Source organism: Myotis brandtii, unplaced genomic scaffold, assembly GCF_000412655.1.
Source record: "Myotis brandtii unplaced genomic scaffold, ASM41265v1 scaffold312, whole genome shotgun sequence".
Classification (NCBI taxonomy): Eukaryota; Metazoa; Chordata; class Mammalia; order Chiroptera; family Vespertilionidae; genus Myotis; species Myotis brandtii.
In genome coordinates, this window is record NW_005361955.1 from 4,745,732 (window position 1) to 4,768,409 (window position 22,678).

General features: G+C 43.0%; 3 protein-coding genes and 1 long non-coding RNA gene across 6 annotated transcripts in view; 1 reads left to right on the top strand and 3 right to left on the bottom strand.

Annotated features, from left to right (window-relative positions):
* Positions 1-552: 552 nt before the first annotated feature.
* Positions 553-11,791, bottom strand: BRK1 (BRICK1, SCAR/WAVE actin-nucleating complex subunit). The gene is made up of 3 exons (XM_005870077.2): positions 11,617-11,791; positions 2,127-2,209; positions 553-1,880 (listed from the first exon to the last, which is right to left on the bottom strand). Exons 1-3 carry the CDS (start codon positions 11,732-11,734, stop codon positions 1,854-1,856), a joined length of 228 nt encoding a protein of 75 aa, XP_005870139.1. The 5' UTR covers positions 11,735-11,791; the 3' UTR covers positions 553-1,853.
* A 2,133-nt stretch (positions 11,792-13,924) lies between these two features.
* Positions 13,925-17,479, top strand: FANCD2OS (FANCD2 opposite strand). The gene is made up of 2 exons (XM_005870078.2): positions 13,925-13,995; positions 16,650-17,479. The coding sequence occupies exons 1-2, from the start codon at positions 13,940-13,942 to the stop codon at positions 17,191-17,193; spliced, it is 600 nt and encodes a 199-aa protein (XP_005870140.1). The 5' UTR covers positions 13,925-13,939; the 3' UTR covers positions 17,194-17,479.
* LOC106726747 lies at positions 14,599-17,592 on the bottom strand. Its single transcript, XR_001362853.1, has 3 exons — positions 17,502-17,592; positions 14,835-14,970; positions 14,599-14,695 (listed from the first exon to the last, which is right to left on the bottom strand). It is a non-coding gene; the product is annotated as an uncharacterized LOC106726747 (long non-coding RNA).
* Positions 17,593-18,276: 684 nt separating this feature from the next.
* The window catches only part of FANCD2 (Fanconi anemia, complementation group D2), a 66,203-nt gene continuing 61,801 nt past the window's right edge, over positions 18,277-22,678 (bottom strand). For all 3 annotated transcript variants that reach the window (XM_014542755.1, XM_014542753.1, XM_014542756.1), the window contains 2 exons: positions 21,781-21,876; positions 18,277-18,667 (listed from right to left, as the gene is read on the bottom strand). In XM_014542755.1, coding sequence (XP_014398241.1) covers positions 18,593-18,667; positions 21,781-21,876 — 171 coding nt within the window. In that variant the 3' untranslated portion in view covers positions 18,277-18,592. The remainder of the gene's footprint in view (positions 18,668-21,780; positions 21,877-22,678) is intronic.

The window sequence follows — 22,678 nt, forward strand, 5'->3', positions numbered from 1 at the left end:
CAAGTGACTCTTAAAAACACTCTGAGGGTGAGGGCAGGATTGGGGGGATGAGGGGTCATTGGGGGGATAAAGACACATTTGTAGTATCTTAATCAATAAAGGAAAAAAAATAATTAAAAAAAAAACACTCTGAGATGAGCTCAATAATGTTCAAAAAACAGCACTACCAAATCAAATGTCAGTTTTGTCTCCATTGCAAAATTCGATTTTTATAAAGTTTTGCTTGTGTGTGGTGTTTTTGTTGTTGTTAATCCTCACCCCAGGACATTTTTCCATTGATTTTTAGAGAGAGTGTAAGGGAGGGGAAAAGACAGAAACATTGACGTGTTATCAACTGGTTGCCTCCCACACATGCCCCGACTGGGGCCAGGAATCTGAGGTACATGCCCTTGACTGGAATCGAACCTGGGACCCTTCAGTCCTTGGGGCCAATGCTCTATTCACACTGAGCAAAACCAGGTAGGGCTAAAATCCCATTTTTAAATGAAGGCACTATTTTCCAAAGATCTAAGCAAGGGTTCTAAAAGTACAAAGCAGCTTGAGCTCTATAAGTCAGTTCAATTGTTATTTATTGATTACCCACCTTCTGCAAGGCATTCAGCTGGGTAATATAAGAAGAGGCACCCAAGTACATTGTAGGAGGCAGACACTAAATTAGAAAATTCATCAACCCAGAGCTGTAGTATTAGCATGGTAGGATGGCAGGGACTGAGGAAAGGAAAAGGGCAATACTGAATGACTTCTAGGTGACTGTATAAGCCTTTGAACAAGGTTGCAAGCTTTGGAAATGACAAGTTTTACATTCTTCTGTTTAAACTATTAGCTTTAAAAAAAAGTAGACATTTGGCTTGTACCTTATAAAACCTGGTTTTAAAACCCTGGATTGTGGTTAAATTGTGTGAATGCTGGTATTGCAATAGAATGTAAGCATCACACTTCATTCAACGATGTATCTTTTATTGGGACATAAGTAAGCACTTGGCAAATACCTGCTGAATGACCAAATGATTCCCAGGATAAATTAGTCAGCTCAAAGTCCAAATATGAGAGCTCGGGCTGGTAAGCCACCTAGGTTTTGATCAAGCAGCTACACCTGAAAGTTTTGTTAGAATAATTCCACACATCAGATTTCTGTGGAATACAGGAGTCCCATCTCTAGCTCCTCTCCCACCACAATCACAGCAGTCAAATAAAGTTGAGGAGTTTATTAGGGAAATATCAAGAGGCAAACACCCCAAGTGACAGAAAGAAAAATCTGAAAATGTCCCTTCAAACCAAGTGGAGACCTGGCCTTGACCTCCCCATAAGGACAAAAAACTGGTAGATTAGCAACAACATTCTCTGGCAGCCACCTTGCCAGGGCATGAGTCTCTCAGCCAGGACTGTCTGCTACCTCCCAACAAAGGTAGGGAGGAGAAAAGACTGTTTATAGAATCAATGCAGAGGCAATGAGAACTGTAAGGAAAATCTGAGAGAGGAGAGAGAAAAAGAGAGAGAGAGAGAGGGGGAGAGAGAGAGAGAGAGAGAGAGAGAGAGAGAGAGAGCCTTAATAAAGAGTCCCAGGCTTTTGGCTCTGAGTGCCTCAAATACATTGACAAGTAGTTTTACAAAATGTTACTGAAAAGGTAAAATGCGTAATGTTTTCAAGAGTTCCCCTGGACTTCTCCCCACATGCCATATCACACTGCCAGATGAACATGGCAGAGCCCAAAGGCCACATTTTTGAAGAAAGAAAAACAAGAATAAGCCCTGTTGCTCTTTAAGGAGAGAGAAGAAGTGGAAGGCTGCTGGGATCTTTCCCACGTAGGCCTGTGTTCTGTAAAGCAACTTCCCAGCAGCAGTCTGGCACAGTCCTAGGTGAGGGTCTCACCTTTTGTCACCTGTAGAAGGAAAATTGACCATTAGATAAATTCAAAAGGATTAGAGGTATTTTAGATCCTAAGCAATAGAGTGGTAGAAAAGAAGATAGTTTTAGAGTCTCAGAAATCTGGCTCAAATTTAAGCAAGGTACTTCTCTAAACTATTTCTGCTTGCCAGTTTGTTTTAGCAAGACGTAGCAATATGCATTCTCTCTTGCACAGCCACCGACTAACCGCATAAGGAAACATGTTGGCCATCATACTCACCCTTGCTTCAATGTACTCTATTCTCCGTTCAAGGGCTGTCAATTTCTCATTTAGTGTTGCAAGTCTTGAACGACAAGACATATCTAGTAAAAGGAGAATGATATTCAGGATTAATGTCATTACACACACACACACACACACACACACACACACACACACACACTCCTAAGCTGAAGAAGAGGAATGATATATCATGTAGAGTACAAATGGGAGCAGGTAGGCAAAGCAGAGGACAAGGTGAGAAGTATCTTAGGAACACAGCTGCTTACAGTGGATTTGTGGTAGGCAGAGAATATGGCTCCCAAAGATGTCCACATCCTAATCCTTGGAACCTGTGAGTATGTATTCTACATGACAAAAGGGAGTTTGTAGATATGATTAAAGTTAAGAATCTTGAGTTCCTGGATTGTCTAGATGAGCCCAATCTAATCACAAGCCCTTAAATGTAGATGAGAAAGGAAGAGTAAAGGCAGAAAAAGACTCAAAGTGTGAGGGGGCTCAACTTGACATTGCTGGTTTTGAAGATGGAGAAAGGGGGCCATGAGCCAAGAGCTGCAACTGACCTTTAGAAGCTGGGAACAGCTCTCAGCAGACAACCAGTCTGACAACAACCCAATGAGCAAGAAATCACATCCTCTCCAAGAGCCTCCAGAAAGGAAGGCACCCTGCTGACATCATGATTTCAGCAGTGAGCCAGTCTTGGACTTCTGATCTACACCACTGTAAAATAATACATTTATGTGGTTTAAGCTGCTATCTTTGTGGTAATTTGTCATGGCAGCAATAGGAAACTAACAGACCAATGCTGTACAGATGACCATTTGGTAATAGGCAAACTAAGAGTTTCAAGAGAGGAAAAATAAAAAGAGGAAGAAAATAATCTCAATAGGGAGGAAAAGCAGAGGCCAAGAACACAGCAGAGACTGTAGGAAGAAGGGAAGATATCAGTGTTTCTAAGCTAATGGAAGCCACAGCAGTGCCGTTGTCTCATCAATATCTGCGAAGGCCTTTCAGAATCAGAGAAAACTTGAACATCAAATATTCTGTGAAGTCCACATTCCATCTGCAAAATTCCTTTTCTACCTTTTTCAATCTTCTTTCACCACCTCACCCAAAATGAAATGTAGGTTTCCCCTAAGATACCTTTCTTCTGCAAACTTCTCTAACAGACTTGTGTACTCTTTCTACAACTATTCTCAATACACAGGAGAAAAAGGTTTCTAGGCATGCTAATTATTTCCTACGACTTCTTCCAACACGGTTCAGTCATCTATGTAACAAAAGCCTAAACAACCATTACTGTGAAACGACCAGAACGACCGGTCACTATGATGCGCACTGACCACCAGGGGGCAGATGCTCAAGGCCGGAGCTGCCCCCATATGGTCAGTGTGCTCCCACAAGGGGAGCACTGCTCAGCCAGAAGCCGGGCTCACGGCTGTCGAGCACAGCAGTGGTGGCAGGAGCCTCTCCTGCCTCCGCAGCAGCGCTAAGGAGCAGCAAGCAAGCAGTAAGGAGCAGTGAACAGGCGGGTGGTACAGAGCAAGGAGTCCCAAACTATGAGAGGGTGCCGGCCGGGCTGAGGGACCCCCCTGCCACACACCCCCCCCCCCAGTGCATGAATTTCATGCACTGGGCCTCTAGTCTCTCAATAATCTTCACTTAAATCTAAAATATCCACTCACTAAGACACACTCCCACTCAATGATTTAACACTTAGCTCACAACCTTTCTTTTCCCTGGATGTTATGCAAAAGTGCTTTGGCACCCATTTTGAGACAAATCTTCCTATACCCTGATCTTGCCTTAATTTTCATTTCTTCATATGCAAATCTTACTCATCTAAACATTCTCCTTCAAGGCTCAGTTCAAATTGAATTCTAAGAGGTGTTCGACAGATGGATATAATTTTCCCTCCTCTGTTATTTACCTAAATATTTATGGCTGAATTTCTAATTCATAAGTTACTTACATAGTTGGTCTTCAGTTATCATTTCTCTCGCTTTGGATAAAGATTTAACAAACCATGTTCACCACTATTACTTAGGAATGCTTTGGTAAAGTATGACATATCTATGAGAGACTATTAAACAATCATTAACAAATCACCAGTTTGAAGAATAATTAATGACATGAATAAATGTTCATGCAACAAAACCAAGTGATACTTATGTGTTTGTGATTTATAATTTATTTACATGACTGTTTCCCCAGTAGAATGAGTTAATAAAAGGCAGATATTGCATTTTTTAAAATAGATTTTTTACTGATTTCGGAGAGGAAGGGAGAGGGAGAGAGATAGAAACATCAATGATGAGAATCATCAATCGGCTGCTTCCTGCACTCCCCCTATTGGGGATCAAGCCTGCAACCCAAGCATATGCCCTTGACCAAAACTGAACCTGGGACCCTTCAGTCCGCAGGACAATGCTCTATCCACTGAGCCAAACCAGCTAGGACAGCAGATACAGGCAGTCCTCAGGTTATGTCAGACTCCACGTACGTCGTTTCGTAGTTACGTCGCCATCTCCCATTTATTTATTAAAAAAAAAAAAAAAGTTCCATCATTTCGACATATGTACATATGCGCTTTATATTTTTTATTATTTACTTACCACAAGTAAAGGTCAGGTATTGTTATCTTTCTTTTAATTTTTTTTTACTGTTTCACTTCATTACTGCTGTGTATGTGCTCCATGTGAGTGACATAGGTGCTTATGTAGGTGGGTTCTGACTTATGGCGAAAATCTCCTTACGTCCCACCGTAGGAACAGATCTCCGACATAACCCGAGGACCTACTGTATTGTCTTTTATTAATCTTTGTAATCTTAGGGCTTTGCCTGGCACATAGATGTTTACTGGAAAAAAAAAAAGATTCTGGTATATTAGTGGAACAGGAGATTCACTCTAGTGTGTCTACTAATTTTTTAAAAAATTTTTATTTATTGATTTTTAGTGGGAGAGGAAGGGAGAAACATTGATTTGTTGTTTCATTTACTTATGCATTCACTGGTTAATTCTTGTAATGTGCCTGACCAGGGATCAAACCTGCAACCTTGGCATATTGGGACGATGCTCTAACCAACTGAGTTACCGAGCCAGGGCTCCACTAATTTTACAAGTGGGAAAACAAAGGCCTAGATAAGTGGAGTATCCATGATGGGTAACCGACAGGACAAAAGGGTGGCAGAGCTAAGATCAAAACCCAGTTTCCTCACTACCCAGCATGGCATTCTTTCCCATTACACTCCCACCATCCTTCTGAGCCTCTGAGGCCATAATTTATTCCCCACAGCCCTTAAAATTTGCTTGCAGCCTGACTCTTCCACTCTCTAGTTCATTTTTTTCTTTTTGTTTCATATTAGATCCTTTCTCACTCATCCATCTTCATGGCTACTCTTCATTATTCATTTTTAGAAACAGCTTCATTGATATATAATTTATTACCATAAGGTTCACCTGCTTAAAATATATAATTCAATGGTTTTTAGAATATTTACAGAATTGTGCAGTGATCACCATAATCTAATTTTCATAATCTCTAAAGGAAACCTCTACTAGTGCTCTGGACAGGTGCCTCAGGTGGTTGGAGCATCATACTATACACCAAAAGATTGCAGGCTCGATTCTTGATAAGGTCACATACCTAGGTTGTGGGTTCAATCCCCAGTTGGGGTGCATATTGGAGTATGGATTTGCCTATTCTGGACATTCTTCTTTAATTTTTTAAAATAATTTTTAAAAATTCATTTTACAGAGAGGAAGGAAGAGAGAGAGAAACATCAATCAGCTGCCTCCCATACACACCCCTACCTAGGCATGTGCCCTGACCAGGAATTGAACCCTCCACCTTTTGGTGTACGGGATGACACTCCAACCAACTGAGCTACACTGGCCAGGGCTCTTCATTCTTCTTTTAAATCTTGTCCTTTTATCTGCTAGTACTGCTTCTTCTAATTCCCAGGTCTAGCTTGAGTAGAAGCACCTCAGCACCCTACTTATCCTGGATATACTTTGCCATGACTGCACAACAGGACCAAGTCTCTTTCAGTGTGGTTTTAGAAGCTCAAAGGCACATCATGTATGCTATTCAGTAACAGCATGAATGTTATCACTGACAATCTGTCATTTCCCATAAAAAAGAGCCAAAAATATCCAAAGAAGCAGGGTGGTAAGAGGGAGGTTTCCTTCCTGGATTGCTGTTGTGTTCTAGCTCTGTCAATCTGGTCATGAATCAGAATCCAAGAACAACATGATGCTAGTGGCCTGCATGAATAAGCAGTGTTGAGAAATTTAAATTGTTCAACTCTAGAAACTTCAGTTATATACATTAAATACATTCTGGTTCAAATAAAACATAAAGAAAGCATTCAGCAGCTGAACAAATCTGAAACGAGAGTGCATTTATGTGTACATTATCACCAGACTTTAACTGAAAATGCCAGTTGTCCTGTCAGGGTGCTTGATGGTGTAATATAGTAGTCCCCCCTTAACCACGGGTAATGCGTCCCAAGTTTAATTTATAAATTGGGCACGCAGAGATTAATAATAACTATTAATAAGATGTAACAATTATAACAATAAGTAACGTGAGCGTGGTCTCTCTCAAAATTTCTTATTGTACTACTAGAGGCCTGGTGCACGGATTCATGCACACTGAAAGTAAATTAATTAGAAGGTGGCCAGCAGGGCAGGACTGGGTGAGATGGGCCGGACCCGCCCTGGAGCCAACCTTCCATAGTCCCTCCCTGGCCAGCTGCACCTGGGGCGGCGCCGGGGCTCGAAGGGCATCTGTGGACTGAGTGGGATCCCTCCGGCAGATGGGGGTCCCTCGGCCTGGCCTGCGGGGATCAGGTCAAAACCAGCAGTCCAACATCCCCTGAGGGGTCGCGGAGTGTGAGAGGGCACTCTGCAAAGTTGCTGTCGCTTGGCAGCTCCTGCATTGAGCATCTGCCCCCAGGTTGTCATTGTGCATCATAGCTACCAGCCAACGGGTGGTTGGCCAGTCGCTTAGGCTTTTATATATATAGATATTCATCCTTTTTGTGATGATGAAGATACAATGCCCATGTGATGAGATGACGTGAGGTGAGAATGACGTAGGCACTGTGATATAGTGTTAGGCTACTGACCATATATAACAAGCACTTTATGGCTTCTCTTTGGCATACCAGAATTACTAGCATCACTACTCTTGTGCTTTGGGGTCATTATTAAGTAAAATAAGGGCTACTTGAATACAAGCACTGTGAAACCATGGCAGTAACCTAGCTGGGTACTAAGTGACTAACAGGCAGTTAGTACATATAGCGCAGCTATGCAGGACAAAGGGAGGTGATTCATGTCCTGGACAGAACAGAGTGGGACAGTAATAGATTTCATCACATTGCTCAGAATGACACACAATTTAAAATTTATAAATTGTCTGTTTCTGGAATATTCCATTTAATACTTTCAAGCCACAGTTGACCGTAACTGAAACTATAGAAAGTGAAACAGTCAATAAGGAGGGACAATTATATCCATTATCACTGCTGACAAATGCCAGTTAGCAAACAGCTCCTTCTCTGAACTCATGCACATAGCCTTAGCCTACAAAAATCAAGTCTTTCTCTTGAATTATTTTTGCAGGTAAGTCTTATTTCTCCAACAAAATTCTAATTTTTTAAAAATTTGTCCACTTATTTTTACTTTCTCCTTTCCATGACACCTGACCCACAGCTGGATCACAACAGACATGGTATATTGCTTTATCTGTCGGTGAAGTATAAAAACTGAGATTTAAAAATAGTCACATTCTCTATTTTTTGTTACACTTCTCTAGCTTTAGAACCAGAAAAAAATTTATAAAAATAAAAAACTATCATCTGTCAGGCCAGTGTGGCTCTGTGGTGGAGCGTCAACCCATGCACCAAGAGGTGGCTGGTTCAATCCCCAATTCCCGGTCAGGGCACATGGCCAGGTTTCTGGCTCCATCCTCAGAAGGGGGCGTGCAGGGGGCAGCCAATCTATGTTTCTATCTCTCTCTTCCTCTCCCTTCTTCTCTCTCTAAAAGAAAACCAATAAAAACATATTTAAAAAAACAAAACCATCATCTACGACAACCTATTTTTAGAAACTTCAGTTCCAAATACAAAACAGGCCTAGTGCTAGGATATTATCACTGCTTTATAATCTGTGCATTCTTGGGTTCAGGTGGTCCTCCAACCCTGAAGAGAAAACTACGAAGAGATTGTAACTCTACTCTCACCAGCTGGAATCACAGAGTAAAAGCTGTTCTGACAGCTGTTCCGTTGGCTATCTTGCAAAAATTTCCCTTTCCAAAGCACAGGGTGAGGATTGTAGGACTGCTGCCATTTCCAAAGAGCTCCAGATGCGTCCTCAAAGTAAACTCATATTAAATCTTTGCACCACCAAACCATAGTACCATAAACTCAATGCAAGCCCCACAGATACGCATCAGAACTAAGGAGTTATGCTAAGGGCTTAGAATAGAAAAATACATCCCATATACACTCATCTTGAGTCATCCAATGCCAGGACAGTATACTCAAGCGTATTCTTATGATTTATCCAGTTTCTCAGCCTGTTGATCTTTGTCTAAACTAAAAGTTTTCACCAGCTTTTTATCTGCTAAGTCAGATTGCTTTAACTTTTACTCTTGCTTCATAATTCTGTTCTTACTTATTTTTCAAAACCTGGCATGGTTCAGTGGTAGAGCATCGACCTGTAAACCAGAAGGTCATGGTTCAATTCCTGGTCAGGGCACATGCCTGGGTTGCGGGCTCAATCCCGAGTGTGGGGCATGCAGGAGGCAGCCAATTAATGATTCTTTCTCTCTCATCATTAACATTTCTATCCCTCTCTCTAAAATAAAAAATATATTAAAAATAAATAAGTAAATAAATGAACAAAATTTTCAAAACCCACCTAGTAATTACTCCAAACATCAGGTCATTGCCATCACTTAAGGGAGAATAACAGCCAGCTAAGGGAAGTCATTTCTTCCGGCTCCTAAAGATTAGAATTCTGTGTCTATTTTCTCAGCCTAAGACTTGTTGGAAATCTTGAATAAAAAGAAAAGTCTTTATTCTCTATCTAATCACAAAATGTGACTCACACACATTTGATAAAATCTCAGAGCAGGTATTTCTTTGCTAATAAAATAAGAAAAAAATACATTTCTCCTTGGCAAATACTAAGCTCAGATTTTTCAATTTTCAGTCAGTTGCAAGACTTACCCACTATATAAATTTAATGGCTATGATATGTCAAGAAGATTTATGTCAAAGATAAATGTGAATTAAAAGTTTGTTAATATAGCCCTGGCCGGTGTTCTCAGTGGTTAGAGCATTGCTTGGATATTCTATGTGTACATATCCGATATTATGTACCAGATGAATGAAGTCTTTTTTAATTCTACTTTTTAAAGCTAAAACTCTCCGTGTTAGTGATGTTTCCAACTATTTTCCACTGACTTTCCAGACAAAACCAAAGCTATGATCTTGTCATCATTCCATCTTTCCCTTAGCATGCAATCTTTTGGTTTCTCTTACCTGGTCCTTCTTTTGAGGGAATGTTATGAGTAAAGAATGCTGTGAAGAACCCCCTAATTAATGGAAAAGCAGAAGAAACCAGTTATGAGAACTAACATTGAAAGATTTTGCATGGAATTTTTTAAAAAAACATCTCTGAGGAAAAACTCAGAATATCTGAGTATCAGGGTAAATGTCAGTATTTCTCAAATGTTTTCAGTTCATTAAAATCAATCTAGTTTTTTTGAACTTCCGTCTCCTGTCTCCAAACCCACTTATCTTTCACTAAACCATGTTCCTTCACTCAGTCCTCAAAAAATTTCAAGGTATTTGAGATATATACTTTCTTGATACCATTCCCTACTACAAGCAAGTTTTTTGTATGAACATGTATTATTGACATAAATTCATACTATTCTCTCAATAATATTACCTTCATCCCCAATCCCTGGAAAGTGAGGAAGTCCACCATATCAAGATACATCAAGCTTATAGACCTATATACCTTATATGTAAATATATTAATAAAAAACAATGTTCTGCTTTGTTCTGAAGTTATTATTTCATCTTGAAGATAAAATTATTTGACTCAGGCTTGGCCAGCAAGGCTCAGTGGTTAAGTGTCAACCTATGAACCAGGAGGTCACAGTTTTACTCGTTGCAGGCTCGATCCCCAGGGTGGGGCATGCAGGAGGCAGCAGATCAATGATTCTCGCTCATCATTGATGTTTCTAGCTCTCTCTCTCTCTCGCCCTCCCTTCCTCTCTGAAATCAATAAAAAAAAATTTTTTTAAATTATTTGACTCAGGAAGTGGTTCTTGTTCTGCATCATTGATTTTCTAGCTCTCTCTCTCTCTCGCCCTCCCTTCCTCTCTGAAATCAATAAAAAAAAATTTTTTTAAATTATTTGACTCAGGAAGTGGTTCTTGTTCTGTGTCCTCCATAGTCCGGAGAGAGTCTTGCACTGAGAACTAGTTTCTCTTGCTGATGCTTTCTGACAAATTCCATGCTCTGTCCTTAGAACTCACCACTCCTCTAGCTAGAAAATAATACATTTTAACATCTTTTTTATAGATCATTTCCCCTACTTAATTTTAATTGCTTACTTTTGCTGAATTCGTGGAACAGAGCACATGAGTTTGAAAAGATCACTAGATGTGGCCCCTACACCTTGTGATCACTAAGTCTACCCAGTTCTTAAACATCTGAAGGACATGGGATGGGGTTCTGTTACAGGATTGCTGTCCAGAAGAATACGGAATAAAGACTGTCATGAGCAGGCCATGCCGAGGAAAGATTTTGCCAGAAGCTGAAAGAACACCTACTGCCGGCTAGATACTAACAACACAGAGAAGATTTCCATGACTCCACACAACCTGGACCTGACCTCTGACCTTACCCCCTACCACTCTCAGCACAGCCAACAGGGGAGACAGGAAGGAACGGACCGGACCGGAGAAGGCTGAACGGGGCAGGCAGTAAAAGGCACGGCGCTCAAGGTTTCCACTCGAACCTGAAGGAGATGGGGAACCGGCACGGGTCTATCCACAGCGCAGCGACACGGCCACGGCTAGGTTCTAATCTAGACCTAGAGGGTGCACTCTGAATACAAGTGGGAACTGGAAGGGAAGTGGGGCGCCAAGGAAGCAAGAAGACTACTGACGAGAGGACGCCCAGGGTGGATGGGGCTGCCTGACGTGTCTGGGAAAAGGAAGAACTTGCCAACGGATCCGGAGTAATGGCAATAAGGCCCATGAGCTCAGCGTGGAGCAGGGTAACCCTACAGGGACTGTCCAGTGGAGCCTGGGGTCAGGGAGGGAGGAGGAAGGTGGGGCCTGGAAGAGGAGGAAGAGAAAAGCAAGAGTCGAGGTCTCCCGGAGAGAGCCCGTCAAAGCTTCTCAGCGCCCGGCCAAACCTCCGAGACCTCCCTCCAGCCCGCCGCCCGCCCACTGACCGAACGAGTTGAGAAAGTCCGCGATTTTCTTGATGCTGCTGGTGATGATTTCAATGTACTCCTGATTCGCCCAGTCCTGGTGAATTTCCCGCTGCACAGGATCCTCTTGTCCCGCCATGGCCGCCGCCTAAGGAAGTGCGACTGCGCAGGCGCCCCGATCCTCCAGGACGCCCGTGCGCCTGCGCCGCCAGCCCACACCCTCCCTCGGCACCCACGTATCAGCTGGCATCGTGGTGCGCCTGCGCGACGTGACGTCCTCGCCGGCGTTAACTCTGCTCAACTCCGACCGGGAAAATGGGGTGGGCATGCGCCAGGAGCCCCCCACCCACCGCAATACCGGGTCGCTGGCGGTTGGCGGGAGCGTGGGCCCGCGTCACCCTCCCACTCAGTCAGCTGCTCCAGACTTAGGTTATGGTCTGTGTCAGCAATAAGTTGGGCATAACCGATTAAATCACATTAAGCCCAAGTTATTTTCAAAATGCTTTTCAACAACACAATATGATGTTCCACCTTACATTTATCAAATGAACAAAATGTTTATATATATATTTCACAATAATAACCAGCGAAGGGAAATTTGTAAATTAATGACAAGATCAAGCGCAGGTGAGTTCAGGGTGGTATGCAGGAGGCAACCAGTCAATGTGTTTTTCTCACATCAATGTTTCTCTCTCCCTCCTCCCCTCCCTTCCTCTCTTCCACTCTCTGAAAAACAATGGAAAACGATATCCTGCCCAGCCAGTGTGGCTCAGTGGTTGAGCATCAACCTATGGACCAAGAGGTCTCGGTTTGATTCCCAGTCAGGGCACATGCCCGGATTGGGAGCTCAATCCTCAGTGTGGGGCGTGCAGGAGGCTGCCAATCAATGATTCTCTCTTATCATTGATGTTTCTATTTCTCTGTCCTTCTCCCTTCTCTGAAATCAATAAAAATATATTTTTAAAAAACAACTGTGCATGCCCTGACCGGTTTGGCTCAGTGGATAGAGTGTAGGCCTGTGGACTGAAGGGTCCCAGGTTCGATTCCCGTCAAGGGCAAGTACCTTGGTTGCAGGCACATCTCCAATAGGGGGCGTGCAGGAGGCAGCTGATCAATGTTTCTCTCTCATCGATGTTTCTAACTATCCCTCTCCCTTCCTCTCTGTAAAAAATCAATAAACTATATTTTTAAAAAATAAAACAAAAAAACCTGTGCAATAAAAACTATTTTATTTGCTTTTAAAATAACAAGAGGAAAATTAAAAACTTACTGAAAAAAAGTTTTGTAATTCAAAATCATTTTAGTCTCTTCCAAGAGTCGTCATTCTCTGGCCATCTCTGCAGTTTGACGACTCCTCCAATCTCCACTTAGCTCTCCTTCCACAGGGACACACACACACACACACACACAGCATCTGACAGTTCTTGACAAGCTTCTCAAGACTATCTGGCCTTCCAAACCAGAATCTCAGCCTGACCCCTCCCCTAGTCCCCAGTCTCCGCACTTCAGCTTCACCCAAAGAGCCAGACGAAAGGTGACAGCTCTAATTTGTGTTATATAGTTCCCAAAGTGCAAGGCCAACGTCTGGGTGTTTAAGGGAAGGGCAGGTGGGCCGTTAGTTAATTCCTCCTCCCCAAGTACCTCCTGCCTGCCAGGCAGTGCGGTAGCCAGGCATCAGGATATAGGAGTCAACTGGGTAGATCTGTCTTCCCTCAGCGGTCCGGGTAATTGAGTGATGCTGTCAAAGTTGTCAGATCACTCATACTATGCTGAAAGATTCCGTTTTTCAGCTTGGTGAGGATGGGACAGCATCGTCTTTCTGAGGTTTAATAGAAGGCAGAGAAAGGTTTTCAGTCCAGGAAGTCAAGGGAAGAAGACATGCATCTTTTTTCCTGTTCTAGATAGGCGTGCATTTATACTAGTACATTCTGTCTCCTTGCACGGGGATCATTCCAATGCAGCAACAAAAGCCTTCAGAAGTCTGGGTAACTCTGCCTGAACACCCACTGAGCAGGTTTAATAAAGACTTTTAAACTAACGGTTGGTCCCGGGATTTTGAAGCACGTTCCTGACCACACCCCTTGAAGTGGGCAGGCCCCTGCTCTGCAACTAGATCAAAGGCACATCGATGTAGCGCACCAGGGAGGTGCTGGAGGAAGCGGGATTCGAACCTGCACTTCTGGACCTGGCATTCCAAGGAGGTGGCGGTGGGGAGTCCAGCCCAGACGGCCCCGCCCCCCTACTTCCCCACCCCCTTGCGCCGCTCGGGTCTTTACACCCCCCTCCCCCCGCTCCCAGGGTCCTGGGTCACAAAGGCGGTTGCCAGGCGCCTGGTGGAGAAAAGATGCAGCGGGGACCAGCAGCTTCCACTCTGGAGCGTATGGCCGTGGAGTTCAGCAGGTGAGCTCCCAGCCCGGATGGTGGGACCGGGTCTGGGCTCCCACCGCCACCTCCACCTCTTCAGCCAGAGCCCTCTGGCCCCGGCCCGGCCCGGGGTAGGGGACTCCCAGGGAACAAGCCTGTTTTCCGGCTGGGACGGGAAGCTTCCCCCACAACAGGCAGCTTCAGCCCCTTGGATTGCAGTTTACAAGGACCTCAGCGGCTCTTTGACGTTGCCTTCTCTTTCCCAGGTGGGGACATTGGGGGGCCCGGTTCCTTGGAACTGGAGGACTAGTATGAAGGGGAACCCTTTTTGGCCAGAACACGGTTTCCCATTGGGGAGTTATTAGAGCAGTTTGAATAGACTTCCTAGGTTCAATCCCCCTTGGAGAGGATGACAGTGAGTTCTGGGTGGTAGGAGGGGGGATGAGGTGAAGGGGGTGTGAACCATCTTTATGTAAACTTGCCTGAAAGTGGTGGAAAGACCTGGGGTGAGAAGCCCTTCTCATCCCATGCCGGTTCTGCTGAATACTTAGGCTGGACATTTAACAAAGACTTTTTTTTTTTTTTTTAACACCTCTAGCCCCTTTTGCTAAAGGTGAGTCAGGAAAAGGATACTTATTTTGGTCACCACCTTGCCATGGTTGTGTACCAGAGTGGCACTGATCCTGGTTGTATGCTCTCAGGGTCATGATCTCAAGCATCAGATGCCTTTGGTAGGCTGTTTGGAATAGATAAGTACCCCTGGGGTGTCAGTTTCTCATCCTAAAGCAGCCCAGACATTTGAACACAGTATGCAAAAAGGCCAGCATAGTTCAGGAGACACCAGTTGGAGGAAATCAACAAATCTCTATACTAACCACTGTTAGAGCAGGTCTTCTGGCTTGAAATGTTACCAATTCCTTTTAAAAAATGAACTTTACTGTCTCATAAAGGATGGTGGAGGTGTTAATTTGTCACACCATTACTGGATGGAATCAAATCTGCTGCTGTTTCCTTTTGGAGAAAAGAGAAGGGACAGAGAAATACACTTGGCTAAAAAGAAAAGGGCCCTAACCGGTTTGGCTCAGTGGATAGAGCGTCAGCCTGTGGACTGAAAGGTCCCAGGTTCGATTCCGGTCAAGGGCGTGTACCTTGGTTGCAGGCACATCCCCAGTGGGAGGTGTGCAGGAGGCAGCTGATCAATGTTTCTTTCTCATTGATGTTTCTAACTATCTCTCTCCCTTCCTCTCTGTAAAAAAATCAATAAAATATATTTAAAAAAAATAAAAATAAAAAAAATAAATAAAAAGAAAAGGGATCTGTTATGTCCCTTAACATAATAGTGCATGCTCAATAAATGTTAGCGTCTCCTGAATTCAGAAAAACCTTTATTTATTTTTTTTAAAAAAACATATCTTATTGATTTTTTACAAAGAGGAAGAGAGAGGGATAGAGAGTTAGAAACATCAACGAGAGAGAAAAATCGACTCAGCTGCCTCCTGCACACCACCTACTGGGGATGTGCCTGCAACCAAGGCACATGCCCTTGACCGGAATCGAACCCGGGACCCTTCAGTCCGCAGGCCGACGCTCCATCCACTGAGCCAGACTTGTTAGGGCAGGAAAACCCTTTATATACTGACAATTTTAAGGTAGATTGAAGGAAAATCCAAGTTCTACTTGAGTACATTTTTGAGTTAGCAACATCCTCCCAGACCTTTATCTTCAAAAGGAACAGAAAAATAAAGTTCTTAGCGAGTGGGTCTCCCGTAGGTAAGAAAACAAAAAACAAAACACATCTAGAAGAACCAGAAAAATCTTTAGAAATATTTAAAGACTGGCCTTTGGAAACTATTTTCCTACCAGCCTGGTATACTTCCTCTGAGATGGCATAAGTAGCTCAGGGTTCTGAAAGAACAGCTCCCTTATGCCAGAAAACAGGTTTTTAGGGCCAAGAGACTGTCTTGCTAATTAAAAATAGTGAAAGCATAAGTTCCTTAAGAGGAGCAGTATATGTTCTCAAACTATAAGTACATCAGAATCCCCAGAGGGTTTACTTAAGCACAGATTGCAGGGCCCTACCCCCAGAGTTTCTGAGTTTGAAAGGTGCTAGTCCCGGGATCATATTTTGAGAACCACTGGTATAAGTACATGGGATTCAGAGTCCCACATATTGGGTAAGATGGGGCCTTTCTGAGCTTCTAATCACAATTAATATCTGATCTTGAAGCGCCAGCAGCCTCTGCAACCTCAGAGGTGTCTTTAGCAGTTATCAACAGCACAGATCCTAATGGTGAACTGGGATACTCCATTTAGGGCAAATCTACAGGGGTGGGCAAAAGTTGGTTTACAGTTGTGAATACACAAGTTTATTCTTGTATTACTTATTAACTATTGTATATTTATTATTATTGCCCACCTCTGTATTCCTCATCTGTAAAATGGGTTAAAATCTACCTTCAAAGACTTGTGATAGGTTTAATAAAGTTTTAGTACACATGGCACTTGATAGATTCAAGACTTGTTACCATCCCTTACTACTCTTTAGAGATACTAGTACCCTAACATCTATTGGACTGTTTATGGGGACTAGAGTAAGTTAAAGTCAGTGTGGAAAAGATGTGAATTTGAATGGCCATGCCCTCACCAAAACCATGCTAGGGAAATTCCATGTTCTGATTCCTTTCCTTTAGACCAGCAATGGCAGGATACCAGCTCTGGTCACCATGGACCCCTCTGGATGAGAGCTTCCAATGGCTGCGGCACACAACACCTACACCTTCTTCCAAGCACCCCTTTAGGGCTTCCCCCTGCTTCCCACACACCCCTTCTGACCTTGAAGTGCAGCTGTGCTTTCAAGAGGTCACTCTAGTCCTAGATAGCCCATTCCTGGAAGCTGGGGTGAGTCCCAAGTTACCCTGCCACACATCAGAGCTCCGAACCATAAACAACAAGAAAGGGCTGGTCAGGAAGCCCCAGCCTGTCCGCCTCAGTGGAGTGGATTCGGTCTTTGGCAGGGTCATCACGGCTCAGCCTCCAAAGTGGACTGGGACCTTCAGAGTTTCAGACAAGTCAGCCTTTTGCAAAATCATCAGCCGGGAGCACCAGTGGCCCACTGGACTTAAGGAACCTCAGATTCAGATGACAGTGACCATGTGCAAACAGATGCTGCGCTCTATTCTCTTGCTGTATGCAACATACAAGAAGTGTACCTTTGCCTTGCAACACTCCAAGTAAAGGGCCCCCCACCTGATTCCTGTTCCTCACACCATTCCCTTTGCTATGTGCCTGAAGCTTGCAGAAACCTGTCCATGTAAAGGAAACTGACATTGCCCCAACCATCTTGCTTTTCTGTAAAGCAGTGAAAATTCAGGAGACTCTTTCCTCCCTTCCCCTCCAAAAAAGGGCCAGTGACAGAGCAAGGAAGAACAATTTCCATTGAAATGTTGAACAACCATTTAAAAGAGAGTCAAATTAGCATTGACATGTACATGTGATAAAGAACCATTAAACAAACCATATAAATAAGCCTAGTGTGAACTCACTTAAAACATCCATAATGAACTGGGGAAACAAAGGTGTGTCAAGGAAGGAGACGTCAATTTCGATATACCTGAGGATGAAGGGGTCAAAAATCTATATGTGGGTTAAGGATTAATTTTAAAAACAAAACACAAAAAACTTTCTCTACTTGAAAAACAAACATCTAAACAGCCACCTCCTAATACCACTAGAGAATACCAAAGTGGGTAGAAATATTAACAAATATTATAAGAAAGTACCAAAAAATGTTAACAAGTATTAAATAATATTTGTAGCTCAGCAAGAACTTGGTAGCAGCACTGAAACTGGGCTTTCTGACCAAAGATGTGAGACTTTCCATCTTAGCTCAAGTGTACTCCTAATGTTCTATTTCTAAGAAACTATAAGTAATTTTGTACATAGTTATAACTTGATTATAGGTATAACTCAGAATAATGTGGAAATAACCATTACATATACAAATTCAACATGAGAGTTTGATGGTGCCTTTTCCCCCTTTGTCTTACATCTACACGATGACCAAACATTATTTTAAAGCAGCCAAAATATTCATTTTTAACCTTATTTGGGCATTGACAAGAAATTTATCACTCCTCTAAAAAGAACACAAAGATCTTCTTATTGCAAAGAAAGATAATTCTTACAATAGAAAACATGATTTACACTGGTAGAACTAATGTTGGCACCGGTCTTCATTATTTTTCTGCTGAAAACCCAATTCAATTTCATCTAATCCCTGACTAAGTAAAGGAAATCCAGAAAGAGGAAAGAAGTAGCTGAAGCAAAACTTAAAACAATTTATTTGTAAAACTGGTACAAACATAAATTATAAAATAAATTCAAAACTAGCTCCCAAAGTCCAGAATCATGACTACTCCGCAGTACAGCACTGAATGCTACACTGGAATCCTGAGCCAGGGCCTTTAATTTTAGAGGATCTATAAAATTCACTATTAAGTTGAATCAATAAAGCCCCCACTTTAAGGACAAAATAGGATGCTTCTAGTGAGAAAGGTAGACAGATTTCAAATCCTGAACACAAAATGCTAAGAGGCTGGCAGAGATAAGGAGGAGGCGTCCATCTTTCTGTGGTCTAATCAGTGTCGTCGTCACTCTCATCACTATCTTGCTCCTTTTCTCTATCACTTGCTTCATCTTCTTCACCATCCTAAGGGCAAAGGATAATTAAATACTTTAGGTCATCTGAGTGAGCCTGAATAATACTGCTCTCACAGGACTTACAACTATACTGTATCAATGTTACCAAAATTAATAAGTTTTAAATCATTCATCTGAAAAATGAGTTTTTTATCATGACCTCTAATCCAAGACTATGGAGGGAGGCCATTTGAAACTGATTAATGCCACTCTGCAACAACCAAATTTGCGTAATTTAAAAATAAGCCATGGTCCTTCTGCTCTACTGCATGTATGTGACACAGGAACATAGTGGATATTTAATATAGAATGAAATGTTTGTTAAAATTAAAAATTCTGGCCCAGCTGGTGTGGCTCAGTGGTTGGATGTCGACCTATGAACCAGGAGGTCATGGTTTGATTCCAGGTCAGGGCACATGCTTGGGATGCAGGCTCGATCCCTAGTGGGGGGCCTGAAGGAGGTAGCTGATCAATGATTCTTTCTCATCTTTGATGTTTCTTTCTCTCTCTACTTTGCCCTTCCTCTCTGAAATCTGTTAAAAAACCTGAACAAAAAAAATTTAAAAATTCTGGCCCTGGCCAGTTTAGGTCAGTGGTTAGACAGCATCAGCCCACAGACCGCAGGCTCGAGGGTTCAATTCCTGGCCAAGGGTATGTACCTCGGTTGTAGGCTCAATCACTGGCCCCAGTTAGGACATGTGTGGGAGGGAACCAGTCGATGTGTGTCTCTCACATCCATTTTTTTCTCTCTCTCTCTCCCCCTCCTTCCTCCCTTTCACGCTCTAAAAAAACCATTGGAGCCCTAACTGGTTTGGCTCAGTGGATAGAGCATCGACCTTCGGACTAAAGGGTCCCAAGTATCATTCCAGTCAGGGGCATGTGCCCAGGTTGTGGGCTCAATCTCCTGTGAGGGGCATACAGGAGGCAGCCCATCAATGATTCTCTCTCATCATTGATGTTTCTATCTCTCTTCCTCTCCCTTCCTCTCTGAAATCAATAAAAACAGAATTAAAAAAAAAATCAATGGAAAAAATATCCTCGGGTAAGTATTAAAAAAAGAAAAAGAGCCCTAGCGGTTTTGCTCAGTGGATAGAGCGTTGGCCTGTGAACTGAAAGGTCTCAGGTTCGATTTCAGTCAAGGGCACCTGCCCAGGTTGTGGGCTTGATCCCCAGTGGGGACTTGCAGGAGGCAGCCAATCCATGATTATCTCTCATCGTGGATGTTTCTATCTCTCTCCCCCTCTTGCTTCCTCTCTGAAATCAATAAAAATATGTTTAAAAAAAAAAAATATATATATATATATTCCCGATGAACCCTCCGGCCCACACCAGGGAGTTGCTGTCATTTCTAAAAAAAAAAGAAAAGAAAAGAAAAAAAGTTTGTAAATTAAAAATCTGGTGTACCTCAGCAGTAATCAAGCATCAAATTTTCTCTGGCCTGTAACTCTAATCTGGGAGGGATTTTAGGAGAAATAGGATACTGCCTGTCTCAATTTTTTTTTTTTTTTATGAGAAAAAGATAGAGAGGTATACTATACAGAGGACCATATAATAAAATTTTTTATACTCGATGACCTTTCTGCAGCAGCCTCAAATTGCATTATAGAGATTCCACAGCAAGGGTTCTTAAATCTGAGTTTTTTGGTGTCTATAACTCAGCTGAATTGTACCCAAACTTTATAAACATACTAGAGGCCCAGTGCACAGATTTGTGCACCAGTGGGGTCCCTCGGCCTGGCTGGGGATTAGTGGACCTCCGTGCTGCCACAGCCCGGCCTTATCCGCCAGCTTGTAGGGCTCCAGCCTGCTGTTCGCGTTGATTCCATATAGCACAAAATAGTGTGGGAGACAGCAGGCAGCCCGGGAGGAGCCGGAGCCCGGGCTGGGCGCTGTGCCACTCCCACTCATCCCAGCCCCACTGCGCCTGCTGCCGCTGCCACTGCCACTTGGGCATGCAGGGGGAGTGTCTGAGGGAGAGGCTCATAGTTGCACTCCCAGCCATTAGCCCAGCGCCTGGCACCCATCTGTCAGCTGAGCAGCGCTCCCGCTGTGGGAGCGTACTGACTACCAGGGGTCAACTCCTACGTTGAGCGTCAGGCCCCTGGTGGTCAGTGCACGTCATAGCTACCGGCCAGTCGCTTAGGCTTTTAGATATATAGTCTAGAGATCCGGTACACAAAACTCGTGCACTTGAGGGGGGTGGTCCCTCAGCCTGGCCTGTGCCTTCTTGCAGTCTGGGAGCCCTCGGGGATGTCCGACTGACAGTTTTGGCCACCGCCACTGCGCTCACCAGCCATGAGCCCGGCTTCTGGCTGAGCGGTGCTACCACCACGGGGCAGCTCCTGCATTGAGCGTCTGCCCCCTGGTGGTCCGTGTGCATCATAGCAATCAGTCATTCTGCCGTTTGGTCAATTTGCATATTAGCCTTTTATTATATAGGATACCTTTTTCTCTAGCTTTCTTTAAAGTTTTAAAAATATCTGTATTATGCTGGTGTGGCTTAGGGCATATGACCAGGTTGTGGCTTGATTGCCAGTGTGGGGTGTGCAGGAGGTAGCTGATCAATGATGCTCTCTCATCATTGATGTTTTTATCTCTTTCTCTCTCCCTTCCTCTCTGAAATAAAAAATATATATATTTTGAAAAAGTATCTGTAGTAGTCCAGAAAAGAATAAGGACCCCTACTCTTATTTTAGTCCTCAGTAGTGGCAGTTTTTGATTCTGTGCTTCTACCAAATATATTCACATTTCTATTTTATATAGTAGAACATTTAAATGGTTTAACTCATTCTTCTCAATATTCACAGAACATTCTGTCCTCCCTTTTAAAATGATTTTAGACATGAATTCAGAAAAAATAGGTTATAATGGAAGGGAATTTTCAACTCTATAACACATGCCACAACTTGAGATACTCAAGAATGACTTTAATTGGGAGGGTTTTTTCCTGGCCCCCAGAGAACTCATAGAAGCACAGAAGCTTTTTTGGAGGGAGGTGATGAAGATAAGCATAGAAGCCTTTGATTATAAACAGAAACAGCGAAACTTCTGCACTTTACCAACTCAGAATAATTAAGGAAATGCAACATCAATGCCACACTCTGGTGCCTTATGTAGAGATACCTCCGTTGCTTTGCTCTTGGAGACCTGGGATGATGTGTCATCCTCACTCTCATCTGCTCTGCTTTCCTGGGAATTCTGTGATACAATCTCTTCACCCTAAATGTGGATGGTCCAAGATAAATGGTGGGGTTAAAGTGATCACATGTGGGAGAAATGCTTAGCTTATGGGCAATACAAAGGAAGATATTCTAGCCATTCAAATGTCATCAAACATGGCACCAAAGTAGGACCCAGCATCTAGAGAAGTGATCCTCAACCCAAAGTTTCTGAGATATGTGTGGCTCTGATACAAGATGCAGTTTTTACAAAAAGTCCACCTTTGTATTCTAATATCATGCTAGATTTTACAAGGCTAGACTCCCTCAGTTAATGCTGAATTTAGTTCTAAAATTTCCCAAATACCTTAAGGTATATGAGCACCAACACACCAACCATGGGTGGCCATATAGAGGCTGAAGGACAGTACACTGAAGTGATTTAAGAACAACTACTCTGGAACGGGACTGTATGGACTCAAACCTTAAATCCACTCACCTATTGCTTAATGACTTTAGGTAAGTTACTTAACCTCTCGGAGCTTCAATTTTCTCATGGAAACAATAGTACTTATCTCATAAGGTTGATGTGAAGAAAGAAAGCTAATTCTATGGGATGCTATTTTTTTTTCACATTTAAGATTATAAAGCTCAGATACCAGTACTATAAGCATGATTAAGGGCTTGGTCTGGCCGGGATGGCTCAATGTTGAGCATCGACACATGAACCAGGAAGTAAAGGTTTGATTCCCGGACAGGGCACATGCCTGAGTTGTGGGCTTGATTCCCAGTAAGGGATGTGCAGGAGGCAGCCAATCAACGATTCTCTCTCATCATTGATGTTTCTGTCTCCCTTCCTCTCT